We start from the raw sequence: 18,334 nt of genomic DNA on the forward strand, positions 1-18,334 counted from the left end.
ATTATTATTATTATTATTATTATTATTATTATTATTATTATTATTATTATTATTTTGTTGTTGTTCCTCTGATTATTGGTTGTGCTCAACATATGACCACAGTGGAGCCCAAAATTGGCCATTGGTCAATTGTGAAAGGTAGGTTTACTCTGAACAGTTTACATCCACTGAGATACTATCTTTAACACTATTAAATATATCAACATCTGTCTTTCCCCCAGTCCTTGGGAAGGACTTGATAGGTGGATAAAAATACCAAACTCAATCTGAACATCTGGCTGACTGTGCGATGAACCATAATAATCTGGATAGGCAATGTGGCAGTACTTGGGGACAGCAGAATAGAAGAGAGAAAGACCTGGAGAAGATCACAAAATATAATCACCTGCAAATAGGAACAGAATGACTGTGGCAAAAGAAAGCAAACGAAGTACCAATAGTAACAAGCAACCTGGGTGCAATCCAAAAATGTCTGGAGCATCTCTTGAACACCATCGACATAGACAAATTCCCCATCAGTCAATAGCAAAAGGCAGCTTTACTAGGAACAGCTTACATCCTGCGATGATATCTGTAACACTATCAAACCTCCACATCGGCCTATGCCAGGTCCTTGGGAAGAACTCTAGAAGTGGACAAAAATGCCAAATCCAGTCTGAACAGCTGGCACAGCTGCGCAACCAGCTATAATAACAATAATTTAAAAAAGGAACATGGGATAGAGTTATTCTTTCAAAATTAAAACAAGGACATTCCGCTTGTACTTAAGACAGTCTCTAGTCTCCTTCTGAATATCTACTGAATATCTAATGCTTCTGAAAGAAGGGGCATTAGACCCAGAAAAGAAAGTTTAAAAAATGACCCATCCTTTCCATTTATTTACACAACAAAGTAGCAGCTTAGCCCAGGGAAGAGGTTTCTATGTTTCTGACTTGCGTAGCAACCAAAAGCAAAATGCTAAATATATTATTTAGGGACACACGAAATCCATTTTTTCCAGTCCCACACACTGACCTTGAGTCGCCTGGAAAAATTTAAATCTCTTGGCAAATCCAAGGCATCTTCCATGTGCATTTTCCATTTAAATCCTCAGACACGCCCTGCCTAATTCTCCTGCATCTCCTGTAGGGCAGCCACGGAGAACCTTTCAGACTTGACACATCAAAAATTAGGGGAAATGCCTAAATTGACTCTGCTGGGATGTCACACTACACACACCAACAAAAGAGAAACATATTTCTTTCTTTCAATGAAAGATTGCAACAAAGATGATTAGGGGACTGAAGTCTAAAACATACGAAGAACGGTTGCAGGAATCAGGTATGCCTAGTTTAATGAAAAGAAGGACCGGGGGTTGACATAGTAGCAGTCTTCCAATATCTTAAGGCAGGGGTCTTCAAACTTGGCCCTTTTATGATTTGTGGACTTCAACTCTGAGAATTCCTCAGCCAGGCACGCTGGGTGAGGAATTCTGGGAGCTGAAGTCCACAAGTCATAAAAGGGCCAAGTTTGAAGACCCCTGTGTATTAAGGGGTTGCCATAAAAAAAGAGAGGTTAACCTATTCTCCAAAGCACCTGAAGGCAGGACAAGAAGCAACGGATGGAAACTAACCATAGAGAGAAGCAACCTAGAACTAAGGAGAAATTTCCTGATTATTAGGACAATTAATCAGTGGAACAACCTACCTCCAGAAGTTGTGGGTGCTCCAACACTGGAGGTTTTAAGAAGAGACTGGACAGCCATTTGTCTGAAATGGTATAAGGCAGGGGTCTTCAAACTTGGCCCTTTTATGACTTGTGGACTTCAACTCCCAGAATTCCTCACCCAGCGTGCCTGGCTCAGGAATTCTGGGAGTTGAAGTCCACAAGTCATAAAAGGGCCAAGTTTGAAGACCCCTGGTACAGGGTCTCCTGCTTGATCAGGGGGTTGTTATCTGTTATTCTCCTATTCTGTTATATTTTATTTGTCTCCAAATTTAATATGTATTTATTTGTAAAATTTATTGGCTGCCCACCTTACTTCAGGGTAACTCGGGGGGGGGCTTGCACTCACAGAATAAAAGAAAAGAAGAAGAAGAAGAAAAACCAAACGCAAACAACAAAGAAGCTTCAACCACAAACAGGACAACTAGGCAGTAGTAATTTAAAAAAATGTGTGTACAGAAAACAATAAATGACACATGTATCATTAACATTAATATTAATAATAAAATATCCACCCTGACTGAATGCTGAAAAATATATTTGAAATATCTGGTATGTTTCCCCTAGAGTTCTTCTAGTCCACCCACCTGCTTAGGCCAGAAACCCTATACCAGACATGTCAAACTCGCGACGTCACATGACGTCGCGCAACGTATTGGGACGGTTTTGCCATGGCCGGCAATGGGGTGGGCGTGGCTTCCGGATGATTCGTCTGGCCCGTGGGCCGGCAGTTTGACCACCCCTGCCCTATACCATTTCAGTCTCTTCTTAAAAACTTCCAGTGTTGGAGCATTGTGCCTCTTGCTATGAACTTGTCTGGTTCGTGACTATAGGCCGAGGGGCACAGAACGCTGTTACCTTCCCACCCGAGTGGTACCTATTTATCTACTCGCCTTTGCATGCTTTTGAACTGGGCAAGAGCTGGGGCAAGTAACGGGAGCTCATCCCGTCGCACAGCATCTTTCATCACTGAGTCAATGTGCCCCCTTAGATGACCATTAAAGTCCCTTTCAATCCATATATTGTAAGAACTTTTCATGGGCTTTTCATGGTCTGAAGAACTGCGATTGATTCATGCTGCTATAAGAAGTTAACTTCCCACTGAGAAAGTCTAGAAGTGCAAGGACACAGAAACATGCCAATCTCCCCAGAAACTACAACTTGGAACTACAACTCCGACAGTCATTTGTGTTAGGCATGGAGCTTTATGATGCGCTTATCGTAGGAAGATGCCAGGTTATTGACCCAATCAAGAGAGCATTCTGAAAACCAAAAGACTGTGTTATTTTAATCACATTTGAGTTAATCAGGATTGTTATTGGAAACCTTCTCATTTGCATCCCCTTTCCACCAATTCCTTTCCTTATCAAAGTAAAAAGGCTCAGAAAATTAAAGTGACTCTTGAACTCTCACCCCTGCTAATTTTTTTTTATTAAAAAGCATGTTTCAAATAAGAGCCAGAGTTTCCACAGATTAATTTACCAATGAAAACAAATGGCACTAAAAAAAAAGACAACCCTGTCATTTTTTAAGGGAAATATTTTAAATTCCTGACTGTAGGAGCTATTAGCCGGTAGAACAGACTGCCACATGAAGTGTTGAATTCACCATTGCTTGCTTCAATCAGGTTCTCTGTCAGTGATACTCTAATAAATGCACTGATCAGGGGATTGTACTAAATAACTCCAAGATCCCATAAAGATAGATCTCAGCTTACAACAGTTGTTTAGCGTTCGAAGACCAAAGATTCAACCTATCTAAAAAAAAAGGGGGGACTTACAACCTAGAACCAATGTTCCAATGGCCGTTGCACCCCTGAAGTCACATGACTGTCACATGACACCTTGGGCATTCAGCAACATGGTCTCATTTATGGCTGTTTACAGCATCCTGAGTTCACTTCCATTTTTTTGGCAAAGCTGCATCCCAAGCAAACAATGGCTTCACGCTAATGACTGCCACATTCACTTAACAACCTCTGCAAAAATATTGTAAACTTGGGCTGGCCACGTGACTGATTTGTTTTATGACCCTTACAACTTATGACCGTCAGAACTTAGGACTGTAATAGGCAGACTCCCTTACCGTCGTACCTCGAGGATTATCTACCTACGGTAACTCTGCTTATACAGCTCTATAAATATAAGCCATGACCTCACCTTTTCTTAACATATGCAAATACCATGCAAATCACTCTTCTCAACTTTAATTAAGCGTGTCCTCTTCTTAACGATGCCCAGTAATCACCTTGTTCCACTCTCCCTTCTTTATCTTTCACAAAATAGATCTAGATGAATTTTGCAACACCATTTTCTGTAAAAGCATTTCAATTTCTAGGAGGATAACCTTTATCTGTCTCAGCTTCCTCTCCATCTTAAATCACGGGTAGATTTGGGCCTGGAAAAGAATCCTTTTGCAGAAATGCCAAAAGTAAGAGGTGAACTAATTACTGGCAGAGCTGCTGAAGCTAAGAAATCACACTATGCTTTGTTCTTCCTTTGGTGCACATTAGCCATCATCCAAATTAAACGCATGACCTGCCAAGAACAGATCAGCAATTGTTAATCCCCAATCCTTTTCAAAAAGGGAGGTGAACATAATCCAACTTCAAGTTTACTGCTTCTTCTGTCTCAATAACCAGTTTTGATATGGCTAACCAATTAAGGTCACACATTGGATGCAACGAGAAGTTGAAATTCAAGTTCTCCAAACATGACCTCAAAATCCCTGGGCTGGGATGCTAGCCTTAACTAAGAATTTTTCCCTATCCGCTTAACAACTTGCTATCTCTAAAAGTCCAAGTATTTTAGATGGTATATAGATCAAGGGCCCTTTAAAGTTGGCACGCTGGCTGAGGAATTCTGGGAGTTGAAGTCCAGAAGTCATAAAAGGGCCAACTTTGAAAACCCCTGGTGTAGATCAATGTTTCTTAATCTTGGCAACTTGAAGAAGCGTGGACTTCAACGTCCAGAATTCTGGGAACTGAAGTCCATATATCTTCAAGTATCAGTGTAGATCAGACATGTGGGGGCTCTTTCTACAGATCTGAGCTCTGAAGTTTACTGGTCCTTGTTCCTCTTCTTTTGAAGTAGGGCATAACCTGATGTTCTTAAGCAGGGGTCTGCAAACTTGGCTCTTTTATGACTTGTGGACTTCAATTCCCAGAATTCCTCAGCCAGCCAGGAATTCTGGGAGTTGAAGTCCACATAAAAGGGCCAAGTTTGAAGACCTCTGTTCTTAAGGAAGGGGATATAGAGGGAGTCCCATTCCAAGAAAGAAAGAAGAAAGAAAGAAAGAAAGAAAGAAAGAAAGAAAGAAAGAAAGAAAGAAAGAAAGAAAGAAGCCATTTCTATATTTTCTTCAGCACCTCCCAGAATAACCATTTTGTAACACGAGACTTATCTTTGTTGTTGCTTGGTGTTGGAATTTTCAAGGTCACCTGTTTAAATCACAGGCTAAGAATAAACACTCCTGGAGTTGTATTCTCACCTTTTCAGAAGATAAATAAAAAGTCTTAAGCAGCAGGCAATCGTCTGTTCTTGTCATTGTTTCTGTCCCCCACCCCATTTGCAGTGAAGAGCACACTGTCAACATCAAAACAACTTTTTCCAACTGAGTTTGGAAAAGATTCGCTCCTTTCTACAAGGAGGATGATCGCTTTTATGTTCTAATAAGATTTTCATGGCTTTAACAGTTAATGAAACCAGACTTGGGGGGGGAAGGGGGGGGAGGAATAGGGAGGGCAAGAAAATCAACATTAGTGTAATTGTTGTGCAGAGAAGGGTATCCCTGATCAAGGAACTACCAGCTCAGACAAATAAACAGCTTAATCATGAATCTAACAAGAAGAAAACAACACCCCCACCAAAAATCACAGGGCAAGCCACTTGTACATAAACAGAGAGCAAACCCCATACTCATATTGAAGATGTTACCTAATTGGGTAATGAAATGTCAGCAAGAAAACAAGCCAGCTTAGAGAACACCAAGACTCTACAGTTCATCCCTGAGCTGCAAATATTCTCTTCTGTTGAAGATCTATCTATCTATCTATCTATCTATCTATCTATCTATCTATCTATCTATCTATCTATCTATCATCATCCATTTATCCTGTCTGTCTCCCAGTTTGTCTGTCTCTCTTTAGGTCTCTCTCTCTCATATTTGTCTGTCTGTCTGTCTGTCTGTCTAGCTACCTACCAACCTACCTACCTATCAACTTACCTATCTATCTATCTATCATCTATCTCTATCTATCTATCTATCTATCTATCTATCTATCTATCTATCTATCTATCTATCTATCTATCCTCATCCATTTATCCTGTCTCCCAGTGTTTGTCTGTCTCTCTTTATCTCTTTCTCTCATATCTGTCTGTCTGTCTGTCTGTCTGTCTGTCTATCTATCTATCTATCTATCTATCTATCTATCTATCTATCTATATATCTATCTATCATCTATCATTTATCTATCTGTCTGTCTGTCTAGCTACCTACCAACCTACCTACCTACCAACCTATCAACTTATCTATCATCTATCTATCTATCTATCATCTATCTATCTATCTATCTATCTATCTATCTATCTATCTATCTATCTATCCTCATCCATTTATCCTGTCTCCCAGTGTTTGTCTGTCTCTCTTTATCTCTTTCTCTCATATCTGTCTGTCTGTCTGTCTGTCTGTCTATCTATCTATCTATCTATCATCTATCATTTATCTATCTGTCTGTCTAGCTACCTACCAACCTACCTACCTACCAACCTATCAACTTATCTATCATCTATCTATCTATCTATCTATCATCTATCTATCTATCTATCATCTATCTATCTATCTATCTATCTATCTATCTATCTATCCTCATCCATTTATCCTGTCTCCCAGTGTTTGTCTGTCTCTCTTTATCTCTTTCTCTCATATCTGTCTGTCTGTCTGTCTGTCTGTCTATCTATCTATCTATCATCTATCATTTATCTATCTGTCTGTCTAGCTACCTACCAACCTACCTACCTACCAACCTATCAACTTATCTATCATCTATCTATCTATCTATCTATCTATCTATCTATCTATCTATCATCTATCTATCTATCTATCTATCTATCTATCTATCTATCTATCCTCATCCATTTATCCTGTCTCCCAGTGTTTGTCTGTCTCTCTTTATCTCTTTCTCTCATATCTGCCTGCCTGCCTGTCTGTCTGTCTGTCTGTCTGTCTATCTATCTATCTATCTATCTATCTATCTATCTATCTATCTATCTATCTATCATTTATCTATCTGTCTGTCTGTCTAGCTACCTACCAACCTACCTACCTACCAACCTATCAACTTATCAACTTATCTATCTATCTATCTATCTATCTATCTATCTATCTATCTATCTATCTATCTTCTATCTATCTATCTATCTATCTATCTATCTATCTATCTATCTATCCTCATCCATTTATCCTGTCTCCCAGTGTTTGTCTGTCTCTCTTTATCTCTTTCTCTCATATCTGTCTGTCTGTCTGTCTGTCTGTCTGTCTATCTATCTATCTATCTATCTATCTATCTATCTATCTATCTATCAATCATCTATCATTTATCTATCTGTCTGTCTAGCTACCTACCAACCTACCTACCTACCAACCTATCAACTTATCTATCATCTATCTATCTATCTATCTATCTATCTATCTATCTATCTATCTATCTATCCTCATCCATTTATCCTGTCTCCCAGTGTTTGTCTGTCTCTCTTTATCTCTTTCTCTCATATCTGCCTGCCTGCCTGTCTGTCTGTCTGTCTATCTATCTATCTATCTATCTATCTATCTATCATTTATCTATCTGTCTGTCTGTCTAGCTACCTACCAACCTACCTACCTACCAACCTATCAACTTATCTATCTATCTATCTATCTATCTATCTATCTATCTATCTATCTATCTATCTATCTATCTATCATCTATCATTTATCTGTCTGTCTGTCTAGCTACCTACCAACCTATCAACTTATCTATCATCTATCTATCTATCTATCTATCTATCTATCTATCTATCTATCTATCTATCTATCATCTATCATCACCCATTTATCCAGCCATCTAATTTGAAGACTGCTCATTTCACTTACAGAGGTGCATCTGTATGTTTGCACATTGTCCTGCTTCAAACACTTGTACACAGGCCGTGATGGAAAACACGGTAAAAAAACACGGTGATTCTAGCAGTCTTGTTTTGTGTTGTTCGTTAACTTTTAATTGTTTCTTTTATTAAACATTGTTAGCCACCCAAAGGTGGGTAGGCTGTATCAAATCTAGTAATAAAAATGGCAAAAGAAAGTAAAGATAATACCAACAGGCTGTAATCCCAAAACATCTGGAGCATCACTTGAACATCACTGGCACTGACAAAATCTTCATCGGTCAATTGCAAAAGGCAGCTTTACTGGGAACAGCTTACATCTGCGACAATATCTTTAACACCATCAAACATCCACATCTGCCTATCCCAGGTCCTTGGAAAGGCTCACTATGAATAAAAATGCTAAATGCAATCCAAACATCTGGCTGGCTGTGCAACCAACCATGCTGTAATAATAATTTCCAAATGTATTCAACTGACTTTACCTTAGAACGGCATGACTTTAAACAAACTCACTATCTGTCCAATGCAATTTGCTTCTTTTCAACAAAATGCTCAAACAGACTAGACCCAAACATTCTAATGTTCATTACTTTAAGCCTTGCTTTATCTTTGTGTTGCTTAGCAGAGGTTGTGTGAACTCAGCCAATGTGGTTATTTGTCATGGCTTGGTGAATTGCCTGAAGGAAATCATTCTTATTTTTGAAAACTGAGCATGCTGTGTGAACATGGCTTTCAGTCAGATCATATAAATGTAGTACAAGGCTCGGCAGAACTGGTGAGAATTGTGCTTTAGAGATGTGGGTTTAGAAGTGCCAATATATTTTAACATCCACGTTCATTCTCAAGTCACAGAGGCTTTGTTTAAGGCAAAACACTATGCTGATATGGTGAGTTTAGACGATCTTGCTAATCCAAAGGCAGAACAAACCATGTCTGGGCTTAGTAGCCATGGATCCATTCTATATTGTTTGTTGACAGACCTACTATTTGTAGGCCATTGGAAGGGGCCTCCAGTTGTGAAAACCACCCACCCACCAGAGTCATTCATTTACTAACTTGACTGAATTACAGATATAGTCCAACAGGCTAATACAAATTCATCACAGAACAGAATAACAAGATTGGAAGGGACCTTGGAAGTCTTCTAAACTTGGAGGTAATAATAATAATAAAATTACATTTGGAAGGAACCTTGGAGGTCATCCAGTCCAACCCCTGCTCAGGCAGGAAACCGTATATCATTTCAGACAAATGGCTGTCTAATCTCTTCTTAAAAACTTCCAGTGTTGGAGCATTCACAGCTTCTGGTGGCAGGTTGCTCCACTGATTAATTGTTCTAATTGTCAGGAAATTCCTCTTTAGTTCTAGGTTGCTTCTCTCCTTGATTAGTTTCCATCCGTTGTTTCCTGTCCTGCCTTCAGGGGCTTTGGAGAATAGCTTGACTCCCTCTCCTTTGGGGCAGCCCCTGAGATATTGGAAGACTGCTATCATGTCCCCCCCTCGTCCATCTCTTCATTAAACTTGTTGTTGTTGTTAGTTGCGAAGTCGTGTCCGACCCATCGCGACCCTATGGACAACGTTCCTCCAGGCTTTCCTGTCCTCTACCATCTTCTGGAGTCCATTTAAGCTCACGCCTACTGCTTCAGTGACTTCATTAAACTAGACATACCCAATTCCAGCAATTCTTTGACCCCTCTTTCAAAGCAGCGGTCCTCTCTATCCAAAATGTCTTTAAAGAAAAAAACCAAGAAAGTCCAGTTGCCTGGTGAAAAAGCATCTTTGGGACACCGATTAATTGTTCTCACTGACAGGAAATTTCTCCTTCGTTCTAGGTTTAACAATCTGTTCAATGTTACTTCTTCTCCTGTCCTCAGGTGCTTTGGAGAATAGGTCCACCGTCTGTTCTCTGGGATGGCCAACCAAGTACTGGAAGATGGCTACTGATGCAAGAAAGGTATTTTGGAACACCTGGTATGGATGCACCTGGAACCATCTGATCATCCCAGATAACATTGAGCATCGCAGATAACAAATGATCTGTGCCAGGCTGAGCTTTCAAGCAAGGCTTATTGGTGACACCTGACCTTGCAAGCTTCCACTGCAGCATCAGTTGCCAAGGGTCTGAATTTTGATCACGGGGATGCTGCAATGGCCCTAAGTGTGAAAACTGGACATAAATCCCATTTTTTCAGTGATTTCACTAAAGAAACCGTTGTAAGTCAAGGGGTACCTTATGGCCTAATTCTCAGTCTAAGTTAAGAAACTTCTGTTGTGGCCATTCCCCCCCCCCCCAGCTAAACCTCTTCTGCTCTTTGCAGAATAAAAGAGAGGGACATTTCCATGCCATCATCCCTCATTTTCTGAAACAACTTCCTCAGTCAACATAACCTACCCTCAACCATCTAAGATCTGAATGACCAAGTGCTAAAGAACAGGCAACCTGGCTTCCTCAAGTTTAAGCTTTGTTCCTGATGCTGATTTCTCTCTCTGTGTCTCCCACCCAGCCTCTCAAACACTGTTTCTCAACTTTGGCCATGTGGTTGTTCATCAGAGCACCAGAGGGAAGAAGGAGAAACAATGCTTGGAAACTGATCAAAGAGAGAAGCAACCTGGAATTAAGGAGAAACTTCCTGGCAGTGAGGATAATCAACCACTAGAACAGCTTGCCCCCAGAAATTGTGGGCGCTCCATCACTGGAGGTTTTAAAGAGGAGACTGGACAGTCATTTGTCTGAGATGGTATAGGTCCTCCTGCTTGAACAGGGGGCTGGACTAGAAGACCTCCAAGGTCCCTTCCAATTCCATTCCATTCCACTCCACTCCACTCCACTCCACTCCACTCCTCTCCACTCATTCTATTCTATTCTATTCTATTCTATTCTATTCTATTCTATTCTATTCTATTCTATTCTATTCTATTCTATTCTATTCTATTCTATTCTATTCTATTCCATTCCATTCCATTCCATATTTTCTATTGTACTGTACTGTATTGTATTGTATTGTATTGTATTGTACTGTACTGTACTCTACTCTACTCTACTCAACTCTACTCTACTCTACTCTATTTTAAGATGGGTAGACTTCAACTTCCAAATTTCTGGGAACTGAAGTCCATGCATGTTGAAGTTGCCAAGGTCAAGAATATTGCTCCAGAGAAACCAAATGCTCATCCATAAAGAACCCAAAGGTTTTTTTTTTTCAAAAGGCCACTGGACTTCGTTTTCCCTTGAAGACGTTTCACTTCTCACCCAAGAAGCTTCTTAAGTCCTGACTGAACGGTGGAGGGATGGAAGGATTTATATTCCTTGGAGTCATCTGGTCGTTAGTACTCTTTCTGAGAATGATTAAGGCCACTGGAAGGTTTATCTGTGCCCTCCAGAGTCACCTGAATAGTACAAGTGGGTGTGGAATCTTCCAGATGACTGCAAGGAATATAAAGGGGGGAGAGAAGAGGATTGAGTTTATCCAGAACAAGTATAGGGTTAAGAAGTTTCATGTAGCATTTGAATAAGTCTTCTTTCTTTTTTTCTTTTTCTATTTTAGTTTCTCTATATATATTTAATATTACTAAGGTTTGTCTTATCCTATATAAGCTAGAGAGTGATGGATTTTAGAGTTTATGGTTGTTAGTATATGGTTGTTTATGATTGTTTTTTTATATATACCTTGTATTTAGCTCTGGGAAGTGGGGGGGAGGGGGGAGGGGGGAGAGGGAGGGGGGGAGGGAGAAGGGAGGGGGAGGGGGGACTGTTAAAGATAAATTGTATGTTAAAACTTTTCAATAAAAAAAGAGGAGGGGGAGGAGAGGGAGAGGGAGAGGAGGGAGAGAGAAGAGAAGAGGAGAAGGGGAGAGTTGGGGAGGGAGGAAGAGAGAAAAGAGAAGGGAAAAGGGAGAAGAGAAGGGAGGGAGAGGGAGGGAGGAAGAGGAGGAAAGGGGGGAAGACAAGGGGGAGAGAGGGAGGGAGGAAGGGAGGAAGAGAGAGAAGAGGAGGGAAAAGGGAGAAGACAAGGGGGAGAGAGGGAGGGAGGAAGAGAGAGAAGAGGAGGGAAAAGGGAGAAGAGAAGGGAGGGAGAGGGAGGGAGGAAGAGGAGGAAAGGGGGGGAAGACAAGGGGGAGAGAGGGAGGGAGGAAGAGAGAGAAGAGGGGGGAAGGGGGAGGAGGAGAAGAGGAGGGGGAGGGGAAAGAGAAGTGGCGGGGTGGGGGAAGAGAGGGGAGGAATCTTAAATCTGAAAGTTCACAAAACTAAGAGGTAACATGTCCCGCCTCTCCCCCTCGCATGTGTGTGTGTGTGTGTGTGTGTGTGTGCGCGCGTGTGTGTGTGTGTGTGTGTGTGTGTGGTGTTACTCCCTCCGACCGAGTTTGGTTTACTTCGGATTTACTCAGAAAGTGTGTGTGTGTGTGTGTGTGTCGCGTGTGTGACTCATCCGACCGAGTTTGGTTTACTTCGGATTTACTCAGAAAGTGTGTGTGTGTGTGTGTGAGAGAGAGAGAGACTCCGTCAGTTTGGTTTACTTCGGATTTACTCAGAAAGTGTGTGTGTGTGTGTGTGTGTGTGAGACTCCGTCCTACGAGTTTGGTTTACTTCGGATTTACTCAGAAAGTGTGTGTGTGTGTGTGTCGTGTGTGTGACTCCGTCCGACCGAGTTTGGTTTACTTCGGATTTACTCAGAAAGTGTGTGTGTGTGTGTGTGTGTGAGAGAGAGACTCCGTCCGACCGAGTTTGGTTTACTTCGGATTTACTCAGAAAGTGTGTGTGTGTATGTGTGTGAGACTCCGTCCGACCGAGTTTGGTTTACTTCGGATTTACTCAGAAAGTGTGTGTGTGTATGTGTGTGAGACTCCGTCCGACCGAGTTTGGTTTACTTCGGATTTACTCAGAAAGTGTTTGTGTGTGTGTGTGTGTGTGTGTGTGGTGTGTGTGACTCCGTCCGACCGAGTTTGGTTTACTTCGGATTTACTCAGAAAGTGTGTGTGTGTGTGTGTGACTCCGTGCGACCGAGTTTGGTTTACTTCGGATTTACTCAGAAGAAGCCGGGTCCGGCGGAGCTGCCAGCGCGCGCGCGCCTGGAAAAAAAAAAAAGAAAAGCAGGAGAATCAACTTTACCTTAAAACTTTCCAGCTTTTCCCAGGGTCCAAGTCGGGGAGGATAGAAACCATCCTTCCGTCTCTCTCTCTCTCTCTCTCTCTCTCTCTCTCTCTTTCCGTTTAAAGGCCACCAGCGGCTTCGGAGATGCGGCCGGCAACTGGGGCGCTCCGCTGGGCGGGAACCGGGACGGCCAAAAGCCCAAAGCGGCCGAGAAAGGAAGGAGAAAAGCAGCGCGGACTCGGCGCCTTCCTCCGCCTGGCTTGCTTGCTTTCTCCTGGCGAAGGAAGGGAAAGGAGCCGGACTGCGTCTCCCCGCTTGATCCAAGCGCCGCCGCCGCCGCTTCTCCGGACTTTCTCGCTCGCCTTTGGGAAAGAAAAGCCAGGGGGGGAGGGGGGGAGCGCTGCCCTTTCGCCTCGCCTCGGCCTCCCCGCACCGGAGGCCTCTGCAGCCGGCAGGCCCGGGCGAGGCTCAACTCGGAGCCTCTCCGCCAGTCCCGGATCGCCACCCGCCGGAGGGTCGCTGTTCGCCGGGCTGGGCTGGGGGAGGGGGGAGGGGGAGGACAGACTGCTCTCCAGACGGCCGGACTTTCCGGCTCAACAACGGGGATCAGAGGCCAGAATTTAGGGGGGTGTGTGTGTGTGTGTCTCCCCGGTTTTGTGACACTCTAAAAACTCACCCATCCTCTTCTCTTCTCTTCTCTTCTCTTCTCTTCTCTTCTCTTCTCTTCTCTTCTCTTCTCTTCTCTCCCTTCTCCCTTCTCCCTTTTTATTTTCACTCTTCTCTCTTCTTTTTACTCTCTCTTTCTCTTCTCTTTTTACTCTTGATCTTCTCTTCTCTCTTCTCCTCTCTTCCCCCTTCCCCTCCCATCTCCCTTTTTATTTTCACTCTCTTCTTTTTACTCGATCTTCTCTTTTTACTCTTGATCTTCTCTTCTCCTCTCTTCTCCCTTCCCTTCTCCCTTTTTATTTTTACTCTTTCTCTTCTTTTTACTCTTCCTCTTTTCTTTTTACTCTTGATCTTTTCTTCTCTCCTCTCTTCTCCCTTCCCCTCCCTTCTCCCTTTTTATTTTTACTCTTCTTTTTACTCTTTCTCTTCTTTTTACTCTTGATCTTTTCTTCTCTTCTCTTCTCTCCTCCTTTCCCTTCCCTTCCCCCTTTTTATTTTTACTCTTCTTTCTTCTTTTTTACTCTTCTTCTCTTTTTACTCTTGATCTTTTCTTCTCTTCTCTCTTCTCCTCTCCTCTCCCTTCCCTTCTCCCTTCTCCCTTTTTATTTTCACTCTCTTCTTTTTACTCTTGATCTTCTCTTTTTACTCTTGATCTTCTCTTCTCTCTTCTCCTCTCTTCTCCCTTCCCCTCCCATCTCCCTTTTTATTTTCACTCTCTTCTTTTTACTCTCTCTCTTCTCTTTTTACTCTTGATCTTCTCTTCTCCCTTCCCCTCCCTTCTCCCTTTTTATTTTTATTCTTCTCTTCTTTTTACTCTTCCTCTTTTCTTTTTACTCTTGATCTTCTCTTCTCTCCTCTCCCTTCCCCTCCCTCCTCCCTTTTTATTTTCACTCTTCTCTCTTCTTTTTACTCTCTCTCTCTTTTCTTTTTACTCTTGATCTTCTCTTCTCTCTTCTCCTCTCTTCTCCCTTCCCCTCCCTTCTCCCTTTTTATTTTCACTCTTCTCTCTTCTTTTTACTCTTCCTCTTCTCTTTTTACTCTTGATCTTTTCTTCTCTTCTCTCCTCTCCTCCTTTCCCTTCCCTTCCCCCTTTTATTTTTACTCTTCTTTCTTCTTTTTTTACTCTTCTTCTCTTTTTACTCTTGATCTTCTCTTTTCTTCTCTTTTTTCTCTCCTCTTTTCTTTTCTCTTTTCTCCTCTCCTCTTTTCTCTTTTTATTCTTCTCTTTTCTCTCTTCTCATCTTTTCTTATCTTTTCTCTTCCCCCCCCCCCCCCCCCGCACCCAACATTTGAAGTTTACCTCAGCCTGGTTCTTTCTACTTTTGCAGCAGGCTTCCGATTTGTTAATTTTCAAAGGTGCAATAGTCTGACCATACATCACTAATGTTCTTAAGCGGGGAAAAGTCACCCCACCACACACACCCCTCCAAAAAAGGAGCTTGGCACCTGGATGCCTCCAACTTTCTAGGTTGTCACAATATGTGGGACTCAGTTAAAATGGGGTTGGGAGAAAGAAGTTGAGCAACATTGTCCTGGTTACTAATATGAACAAAAGACCACCTAGAAATGGCATGTTTTGGGGGCAGGCTGATTAATGATTACGTGCCATTGACTCAATGTTGACTCTTAGCCATCACATAGGTGGATATTCTCCAGGCCCATCTGTCCCTCACCTTGTCTTTCAGGTGTTCTACTGTTACCCTCATTGCCATGGTAACTGTGTCTGTCCACATGCTGCTGGTCATCCTCATCTCTTCTTTCACTTTACCCAGGATAATGGACTTCTCTGAGGATTGCATGGCTTGCCTGGATTATGTACCAACGAAGTGTCAGCTCTTAGCAATGACATAGACACATGATGTATCCTTAACCTGGTCTTGCAGGTCTTCCAAGGTGCCTTCATCACCACTGTAGCTGAGTCCATCCACCTTGCTAAGGTCTTCATTCTCCTTCCACGTTTCCTAGCATTACAGACTTATCTAGAGAATTAGGTCTTCACATGAGGTCTCCAAAGTGGGATCCTTTGAACCTTGTCCTTTGTGCCTAAATTGAGGGCTCTAGGGTGATTTGTTTGAAGATCCATGAGTTGGTTTCCTTGGCTTTCTTCTCTAACACCAATGTTCAAAACCATGAATACTCTAAATATGAGCCAGCCGTGTGCTGCAGCTGCCAAAAAAGCCAACACAGTGCTAGACTGCATTAACAGAGGGATAGAATCAAGATCACGTGAAGTGTTAATACCATCTTACAAGGTCTTGGTAAGGCCACACTTGGAATACTGCATCCAGTTTTGGTCACCACAATGTAAAAAAAGATGTTGAGACTCTAGAACGGGGCTCTTCAAACTTGGCCCTTTTATGACTTGTGGACTTCAACTCCCAGAATTCCTCAGCCAGCATGCCTGGCTGAGGAATTCTGGGAGTTGAAGTCCGCAAGTCATAAAAGGGTCAACTTTGAAGAGCCCTACTCTAGATTCTAGAAAGAGTACAGAGAAGAGCAATAAAGATGATTAGGGGACCGGAAGCTAAAACATATAAAGTTAGAAGGCAGTATTGCAAACTAACTCTGCCCACAGCCAGGAGTTTGATTCTGATTGGCTCAAGGTTGACTCAGCTTTCCATCCTTCTGAGGTTGGTAAAATGAGGACTCAGATTGTTGGGGACAATAGGCTGACTCTACAAACAGCTTGGAGAGGGCTGTAAAGCACTTTGAACTAGTATGTAAGTCCAAGTGCTATTGCTAGTGCTACTGGTAAAACCCCCAACATATATTACACAGCATAATCAATGAATCCAACCCATTGTTGACTACTGATGACAACTACAAATAAAACGCTGGAAAGGGAAATTGAGGCAAAGTCAACATTTAATCCAGTTTGACTCTTCATAGTTTCATAAGTACAGCCATGTAGCATTTACGTGATAGATAAGGAACATCTCCACCTCTGAAGATTGAATTCTAAATTAAATTCTTCCCTCTTTTTTTCCTTGCAGATCCAAAAACATCTACAAATAATATTAACATATATTCCAAAAAGTTGTTATGTACACTAAAACCTCAGTTTAATGGACCGTGGGGAGCGGGTGTCAGCTAAATCCAATTTTGTACCATTTGGATCAATTTATGTCATTTCTGTAATTATAAAATTGACATCCTTGGTGTCATTTGCTGTAAATCCTCAGTATAGCAGGCTATCTTTTTATTTAATGGAGGAAGCCTCGAGTTAATGGACATGCTTGTTAAATAATTCATTTGGGCTAAGGAGAATGCAAAAGTTAAACCGAGGCCAGTAAATAATAAAAAAAATATTAATCTCAAATCTTGACTTTTTTATCTAGGTAAAGTTTGCAGTTGGCTTCAGTCATATGAGTTATTTTTTTAACTGTTTCTCCTCTGATGTGTTTGGATATGTATGTATCAGTTATGTCTCTCAGCAGTTTTCATCAAACATTTCTCATCAAAGTAAACCAGGCAAAAATCTAATGACTGTATTTGTACACTCAACTGGTTATTATTTCATCTTTAGCTTGTTTCAGTTTAGTTTAGGCTAAAGGTATGTGTGATTTCATCTAAAGCAGGGATCTCCATACTTGACAACTTTAAAACGTGTGAGCTTCCAGAATTTTTTCATTCAGCACCCAGTTTTTGTTGCTGCAATGTAAAAAGAGATGTTGAGACCCTAGAACAGACATGTCAAACACAAGGCCCGGGGGCCGGATCTGGCCCGCAAAGTGGTTTCATGTGGCCCGTGAAGCCATCCTGGAAACAGTGAGGGAACGGCCCCCACTGCCTTGGCCCTGGCCCAGAGACCCTCCTTCTGCCAGAGACCCTCAGATCTGTCCCACTCCTGCCCAGGCCCCCATAGGCACCCTTGATGCCAACGATGTAGAGCTGGCCACGCCCACCCAGTAGGCCATACGCACTCTAGCCACGCCCACCCAGTAGGACACGCCCACCCTGGCCACGCCCACCCGGCCCCCTGAGGGCAACCGCAATGCTGATGCGGCCCTCAATGAAATTGAGTTTGACACCCCTGCCCTAGAAAGAGTACAGAGAAGAGCAACAAAGATGATAAAGGGACTGGAGGCTAAAACATACAAGGAACAGTTGCTGGAATTGGTTATGTCTGGCTTAATGAAAAGAAGGACGAGGGGGGACATGATAGCAGTGTTCCAGTATCTCAGGGGCTGCCCCGAAGAAGAGGGAGTCAAGCTATTCTCCAAAGCGCCTGAAGGCAGGACAAGAAGCAATGGATGGAAACTCATCAAGGAGAGAAGCAACCTAGAACTAAGGAAAAATTTCCTGACAGTGAGGACAATTAACCAGTGGAACAGAAATTGTGGGTGCTCCAAGACTGGAGGCTTTTAAGAAGAGATTGGACAACCATTTGTCTGAAATGGCATAGGTTTCTTGCCTGAGCAGGGGGTTGGACTAGAAGACCTCCAAAGTCCCTTCCAACTCTGTTATTTTCTTATTCTGTAGCTAGTTGAAGCTGAAGTCCACACGTCTGAAAGTGGCCACGTTTGGAGACGCCTCATCTACAGTGTTATATTTGTACATTGACCCACTCCTACTTATCTAAAATAGAGAAAATCATAGAGAATGAAGAAGCTAAAATGCTCTGGGACTTTAGCAGACACGTACCCATCACATTACACTGAGATTTAACCATTGTTGATAAGAAAGACAAAAAATAAAAAGTCTGGATAATGGACGTTGTTATGTACTGAGC

The 18,334-nt window shown here is 42.2% G+C and overlaps 1 protein-coding gene across 4 annotated transcripts in view; it reads right to left on the minus strand.

Moving 5' to 3' along the window:
* Positions 1-13,605, minus strand: part of CELF2 (CUGBP Elav-like family member 2) — a 607,652-nt gene extending 594,047 nt beyond the window's left edge. For 2 of the 4 annotated variants that reach the window (XM_083366115.1, XM_083366113.1), the window contains exon 1: positions 12,955-13,605. In XM_083366115.1, coding sequence (XP_083222241.1) covers positions 12,955-13,007 — 53 coding nt within the window. In that variant the 5' untranslated portion in view covers positions 13,008-13,605. The remainder of the gene's footprint in view (positions 1-12,954) is intronic. The other 2 variants (XM_083366114.1, XM_083366112.1) reach the window with 1 other exon arrangement.
* Positions 13,606-18,334: the final 4,729 nt, after the last annotated feature.

The sequence above is a fragment of the Vipera ursinii genome, assembly GCF_947247035.1.
Source record: "Vipera ursinii genome assembly, chromosome: 6".
Lineage (NCBI taxonomy): Eukaryota > Metazoa > Chordata > Lepidosauria > Squamata > Viperidae > Vipera > Vipera ursinii.